Raw genomic sequence first — 7,224 nt, forward strand, 5'->3', positions numbered from 1 at the left:
TTTGTGTGCACTCTCACACACATGCACACGCACACCCACGTGCACATGCTGGCAGGCTCCTGCACACTCACACATGTGCACACACACATGCACACCCATGCCCATGGACACACATGTATGCACACACACACACGTACACCTGTACTTATGTACACACACACACATACACAAACACGTGCAAACACACGTGTACACACATATGTGCACACACACACACTCAGGTGTACACACACATGTACATATGTACATACACACACGTACACACACACATGCACAAACAAGTACATATGTACTCACACACGGACATATGTGTACACACACATGTACACACACATGTATACACACATGTACATATGTACACACACACATACACACAGATACATACACATGTACACACACATACACACACACACAGACACACACACACATGTACACACACATATACATATGTACACACATCTACACACACATATACACGCGTACATACACATGTACACACATACACACACGTTCACACACACATGTATATACACATGAACACGCACATACACATACACACAGATACACACACACATGTACATACACACACACATACACACACATGTACATACACGTGTACACACACATACACACACACACGTGCACACTCACACCCCCGCGGGGCACAGGGCCATGCCGGGGTACACCCCCTGTGCAGCCCCGCGGTCCGGGGTCCCTCCCGTGCCCACCCGGGGGGTCCGGGGGGCGCTGGGACCCAGCGGCGTCCCCGTTGCCATGGAAACCCGCCGGGCCCGCGGGGAAACGCGGAAACCGCCCCCGCTGTCGGGCTCAGAGGCCGCGGGAAGGAGCAGGGGGGGGAAAAGAGTGCAAGGAGGGAGCGGGATCGGGGATTGGGGTCGGGGAGCGGCCCAGGGACCCCCGGGGACCCCCAGCCCAGCCTGGCGCAGCCCGGGGCGCTCAGCCCTCCAGGCCCGCAGGGGGCGCTGCCCGCGCCGGCCGCCCCCGTGCCGCTCTATCCCCCGCCCCGCAGTGTCGGCGGCACAAGATGGCGGAGGAGAGCGGCGTCTGCAGCTTCTTGTTCAAGAAGCGGGGCCGGGCCGCGGGCAGGGGCCGGCGGAAACGGCCCAGCAGCGACCAGGAGCAGGGTGAGGGCTTGGGGCACCCCGGGGGCGCGGGAAGCCGGGCCGCGCAGGGTCGGTGCGCTGTGGAGGCGAGGCAGGGCCTGGTGCCGCCCCCAGCGCTGCCCACACGGAGGGGCCCGGCCGCCCTCCTCAGCCTGTGTCCGTGTGGTACAGGGCGGGAAGGACCCCTGGAGCTGTGCTAGGGGAGGGTCAGGCTGGATCTCAGGAAAAGGTTCTTCCGCCAGAGAGTGGTTGGCACTGACCAGGCTCCCCAGGGCAGTGGGCACGGCCCCAAGGCTGCCAGAGCTCCAGGAGGGTTTTTACAACGCTCTGAGGGACAGGGTGGGATTGTTGGGGTGTCCTGGGCAGGGCCGCGGGTTGGACTGGACGATCCTTGTGGGTCCCTCCCAGCTCGGGGTATTTATTCTGTGTGGTTCTGTGACCCTTCCCGGTGCCATGGGGGTGAAGGGCTCTGCCCCGGGGGGAAGGTTCCTCCGGCCTCCCGCGGCTGTCCCCGGGGGGAGGCTGCCTCTGGCCTGCCCCCGGCAGAGCGTCAGGCCGGGCTGTCCCCGCAGAGAGCAGCGGGGAGGAGGGCAGCACGGTGGTGAGGAAGGAGCGGCGGCGGGAGACCCCCAACCCCATGATCCAGAAGGTAAGGGGAGCGCCGAGGGGGCACGGCAGGGCCTGCCAGGGCCAGTGCTGGGCCCTTCCACCCCCAATCCCTGCCCTGCCACCCCTCAGACCCGGAGGTGCACCAGGGAGAGGCCGGAGTACGCCCCGAGCAGCAGTGAGGACGAGGACCCTGCCAAGGACATCGGGGTCACCTACAAATCCACCAGGTCGGCGGTAAGGACGGGCAGCAGGGGGGCTGGGGTGTCACCTCGGTGGGACTGCGGATCCCACGCTTGAGAGAGAGGATTTGTGAGTGTGGGAGCAGCCATTCCCTCTTTTTTATCTGTGGATGCACCCCCGTGTCTCAGCAGCCAAGCACTGTGTTCTGGGTTTATTCTGATAGTCCCTCCTTCCACTGGGGGCCATCAAAGGTTGGCCTGTCCCTTCCCACTGGACTTGCCCAACATTGCACAGAATTTTCAGGAGAGGGAGCACTTGGATCAGCTTTGCCCAACTACTGGGTTTGTGTTTTCAGTGTGGGACCACCTTCCTTCCCAAGGAATTCGAGGTGACTTAGAAGGTGCTCCTGTCTTTGTCCCTGTGATTCCAGATGGAGTAAAAGCTGCAGAGAGATCATTGGTTTCTTGGGGTTGATGGGTGGCATGTCCTGGTAACAGCTGGGCTGGAGAGAAATCAGCTGTGAAGTTTGGGCACAGCTCAAATTGCTCTCTCCAATAGGTTTTACTCTTAGTTCCCTCTTGATCCAGTGACATTTTGCCCATCAGTATCAGCCTGGGCAGGATATCAGTAGGATTAGAAGAAGATATCCACATATGTTCCTCTTCAGAGCTGGTTCCTTACTGTGTGTTCTCTGTGTAAATGGGAATAATTCCTGGCTCTCCTCAGGCAAAGTTCATGGTCAGACTGAAGTCTCCTTGTCACATTAGAGACAAATATGAAAATAACCTTGTGCTGTGATTATTCACTGCTTTAAGCTGCTCCCAAAGGGCTCTTTGTTTGCCCTCCTTGCTGGAGAGCATGGGAAGGGACAGGAGGAGGTGACAGCTTTGGTCTCCAGAAGCTTCTGGCACCCAAGTTGGATTTGTGTTTAATTGAGGCTGGCTGTAATTATTCTTTGGTTTCTGTGCAGCTGTTCCTGAAGATCTGATAAAACCTAGGAAGAGGTGTCTGTTCAGTCCATTAAAGAGGAATCTAAACCAGATCACTGTGTTAAAACCAAATTTTGGCCACCCCCAGCTAGGTCAGAAGTTCAGATGTGACATCCCGTGTGTGGGCAGGAGGGTCCCGTGGTTGAAGTGTTGGACGTGGGAGACCTGAGTGCAGCTTCCAGCTGAGCTGGGACTGAGTGTGCAGGAGTAAAATAAGGCCAAGTGTTTCCTGACTGCAGCCTAAAATTCGGGAGCAGTGGGGAATCGGCCTCCAGCCCATGGGGGATTCTCCCTGGCAGGTGCCAAGGGATGGCAGAAACTGATAGAAGGTAAATCAGGTGTGTCCAGTTCTTGCTCTTTGACAACCCTTCAGGTAGCCAGGGCGGTCCCTGCCTTGTCCAGGTTTTCCCTCCACTCTTGTCACAAGTTTTCCTTGCTTTTCAGAAACCTGTTGGCCCAGAAGACATGGGAGCCACAGCAGTGTATGAACTGGACACAGAGAAGGAGAAGGATGCCCAGGCCATCTTCGAGCGCAGCCAGAAAATCCAGGAGGTGAGTCAGCCTTGCTCTGAGGAGCTGGTGGTCTGCAGCAGGAGTGCCTGTGCTTTACTCATCCCCTTCTGCACACCAGCAAGAGTTGGAGTCTCTACTTCCCTGGAAACTTGAAAAACCAAGAGTGCAACCCTTGCAAATAGGGGAATCCTGTGGCTTTGTTGGCATCTTGGTGTCAAGGAGGGCAGGGTAGGAAGGGAGGCTGGTATCAGAGTGGTGACAGCTAACCTGTCATGAAGCTTTCCTGATCCTAATCAGTTCTTCTTGCTCTCCCAGGAGCTGAGAGGAAAGGAAGATGATAAAATTTACCGTGGCATTAACAACTACCAGAAGTACGTGAAGCCCAAGGACACGTCCATGGGAAACGCCTCTTCGGGAATGGTCAGGTGGGTTGGGATGAGCCTTGGGGAACTGGGACCATCCCAAAGGCACCTGCTCGGGGCTTGAACTTTGCTGTCACTGCCGGTTTCTGTTTGTCTGACAGGGCTGGTGCCTGGTTCTGGCCAGGCCCTGCTCCAGGGGTGCTGTGCAGGCACCCTGAGCCCTCTCCCCCCTTTCAGGAAAGGCCCCATCCGTGCTCCGGAGCACCTTCGGGCCACGGTGCGATGGGACTACCAGCCTGACATCTGCAAGGACTACAAAGAGACGGGGTTCTGTGGCTTTGGGGGTGAGTGGATCGTCCCTGCAGCTGAAACAGTGATGCACCAGGTCTGCAAAGGGATCCAGTACAGCTCTGATCCCCTTTTGTGATGCTGAGACTGATTTACAGGCACTTCTGTGCAGGGCTGGGGTGTGATGCTGGTGCAGAGCTGTTCATGGAACGTTCTTGTCATTTGTGCTGGCCCTCCTGAAAGCCCAGGGCCTCTAATTAGGGATTATGGGAGTCCTGGGAGGGACCCTTGGGATGTCTCAGTGACCCACATTCCCACAGGTGTGTGGGCCCACTGAGGCCATGGGAGGGAGGGGATTTCCTGTTCCTTATCCCGCTTCCCACATGTATTAACTGCTGGCACTGTCCCTGTGGCACAGGGAGAATGATCCTCCCAGCCTGCCAACACTTGAGGGATCCTGTACCTGCTCCAGGAGTTTGGCACTGCCCTGGAGGGGGGAGCACCCAAGTTTCACCTGCTGGGCAAAGCTCAGGAATGAACGTGCTGGTAACACTGTGCCCTCCCAGCCTGGCTGTTGATTCCTCTTTTCCTTGTGCTCCTCAGACAGCTGCAAGTTCCTGCACGACCGCTCGGACTACAAGCACGGCTGGCAGATCGAGCGGGAGCTGGACGAGGGGCGCTACGGGGTCAACGGTACGGCCCCTCTGGGGGAGGAGGCCACCACATCCTGCCTCTCATCATGGATTTCGGTCTAGTATTAATCCAACCCCTGGTGTGTGCAGTGTGAGACAGCAAAGGGCTCTTTATTCCAAAGCTGTGGAACTCCCTGCTGCGGGATAAGCTTAGAGCTGCTGCTTTTGGACCACCAGTGACTCCGCTCCAGAGGGTGATTTCCCCTGTTGCTCTGTGACAGGAGAGCCCTGCTGTTGTGTGGGTCTGTGGAGCTGGAGAGATGGGACCTCTGTCCCACGGATGCCCAGGAGCTGTGACCCTTCCCTGGGCACATCAGCTTTTCTCACTCAGTGCCCAGAGCTGTGGCCCAGGGTTCGTGAGCGTTGCTGTGCAGCTCAAGGGGAAGAGGGTGTTCTCTGTTCAGTTGGAGCCAGAGTTTTGGTGGCAGCTGGTTTGGAAGAAAGTCTAAAAAACATGAGGGGGCTGGAGGATGTTTCTCTTTATAGCAGTGAGTGGGTGAGGTAGAAAGGAATTTGCTCTTGTGAGATGAGCAACAGGCCCGCTGGCTCATTAGCCCTAATTATAGCCCAGGCCCACATGTGTTACTGACATCAGCAACACCCAGATGCCAGAGCTCCGTTGTTTCCAGCACAGATTCAATCCCACCTGCTGTGCTCTCCTCATATTTAATATTTCATGCCCCACACATGGGCTGGGCTGGCTGCTCTTGCTCTGGTCTGGTTCACTCTCTCTTCTGCAGACGAGGAGAACTACGAGGTGAGCAGTGATGAGGAGGACATGCCTTTCAAATGCTTCATCTGCAGAAGTTCCTTCAAGAACCCCGTGGTCACCAAGTGAGTGGTGGTTTGGCATGAGGAGCTACGTGTCTGCTGGGGATTCAGCTCATGAGTCGTTCACTGTTGAGACAAACACTGCCCACAGGCTGTGGGTGGAACCTGCTTGTTGTCTGCCATGGCTTTCTGGTGGGTGGGGAAGTCCTCTGAGAACCAGGGAGCCTCATAGCTGCATCTGGAGCATCCCCTTGGAAGGGATCTCAAGCCCTCGTTCAGGCACTTCTTAGATTTTCACAGATGCTGACTCGTTACATAACTTTTCCCCTCAGCCTTGGGATTTTGTCACGCCTTCATTCCTCCTGGAATGGCACACTGCACTGCCTGAGCAGAGAAATGGGAGAATGGGGAAGCCAAGAGCTTGGTGAGAAGGAGGAGGCTGAGGGCAGCCCTCTCCCACACTGCTGGCTGTCCTGGTACCTGTGTCAGAAGAGGTCACTGGTGGCTCTGTGCTGTCACTCTGCATCAGTGAAGCAGTGCCAAAACCTTCACTGGGACAGGGATGCAGGGGAAGCTCTGCCTGCAGCTCACTTTTGCTTCCCCTGGGGACCAGCAGTCTAATTTTTGCCTCCAGGCCTCAGTGGTTGTGTTTGGTGACTTGCAGTGAGCCCTGTGTCTCCCTGCAGGTGTAGGCACTACTTCTGTGAGAGCTGTGCCCTCCAGCACTATCGCAAATCCCAGCGCTGCTACGTCTGTGACAAGCAAACCAACGGGGTCTTCAACCCAGCAAAAGGTAACACACCCCTGGGGAGAGACCTTCCAGAGCAGCAAAGGCACCAGCTCCCGATGGATCTTCTTGGTGCTGGGCCTGGCCCTGGAGTTGAGAGCTCTTGGCTGCCAGCAGAGCTTTATTAGTGCCAGGAGATATTAAATCATGGCCTGGGAGGCTCAGTGGGTGCAAAATGAGGGTCTGTGCTTGCCCTTGGTGTGGAAATTCAGGGAGTGAGTTCTGGAGAGGGAAGGGGGATGTGCCAGGGGAGCAGCTTGTCCCATCAGTAAGGCAGTGATGGAGTGACTGTCCAGCCTGGACTCAGCCAACACTAGATACCCTCTGAGCTGAGCCTCTGCAGGCGAAGGATCTTCGGTAGCTGCCCTGGTTCTGGGTGTTTACAGGACCTGGCTTTGGTGTGGGACACCCCCTGCACCTGTCACCTCATCCTGCCCGTTCCTGTTTTTCAGAGCTCATGGCAAAACTGGAAAAACACAAAGGGGAGGAAGAGGAGGAGCAGCAGTCAGACCATGGCGAGGATGTGCAGTAGCAGAGCACCCTGTTTTGTAAATAACTGAATAAAGCTTTTGTAGGATAAAAAAAAACCCCTCACAGCTGGAGCCAGGGGTTGTGTATCCAACCAGCAGGTACTGGAACAGTGTCTCCAGCTGTGCTGGACTCCTTGTTTGCTGCTCTGGCAGAACAGGTAAGGTCAGCTCCGAGTTGTGGCTGAGTAGAGCTGTTTGCTACCCCCAGGACCCCAATGCACCCGGGGAAGGAGATGCTGAAAGCTGAATGTTCAGTTCATAACTCACTGCTTCTGGCCAAGGGGCTGCTGTTCACTCCTAATTCTGCACTGATCCTGCTGCTGTGTAAGCATAAAACTGTCCAAGTTAATTTAAGTCCATAAGCTCTGAGCATGGAGCA

The 7,224-nt window shown here is 56.1% G+C and overlaps 1 protein-coding gene across 2 annotated transcripts; it reads left to right on the forward strand.

The window, feature by feature from the left end:
* Positions 1–979: 979 nt before the first annotated feature.
* Positions 980–6,902, forward strand: LOC108506376 (RING finger protein 113A-like). Of its 2 annotated transcripts, none has more exons than XM_017833323.1 (10): positions 980–1,145; positions 1,697–1,773; positions 1,863–1,967; positions 3,347–3,454; positions 3,731–3,840; positions 4,015–4,121; positions 4,669–4,758; positions 5,498–5,591; positions 6,215–6,321; positions 6,768–6,902. In XM_017833323.1, the coding sequence occupies exons 1-10, from the start codon at positions 1,046–1,048 to the stop codon at positions 6,845–6,847; spliced, it is 978 nt and encodes a 325-aa protein (XP_017688812.1). In that variant the 5' UTR covers positions 980–1,045; the 3' UTR covers positions 6,848–6,902. The 2 variants fall into 2 exon arrangements, with proteins under 2 accessions (XP_017688812.1, XP_017688811.1); XM_017833322.1 differs by lacking the exon at positions 6,768–6,902 and adding an exon at positions 6,414–6,673.
* Positions 6,903–7,224: the final 322 nt, after the last annotated feature.

The sequence above is a fragment of the Lepidothrix coronata genome, unplaced genomic scaffold (genome assembly GCF_001604755.1).
Source record: "Lepidothrix coronata isolate B3197 unplaced genomic scaffold, Lepidothrix_coronata-1.0 Scaffold213, whole genome shotgun sequence".
In the NCBI taxonomy this organism is placed as follows: Eukaryota; Metazoa; Chordata; class Aves; order Passeriformes; family Pipridae; genus Lepidothrix; species Lepidothrix coronata.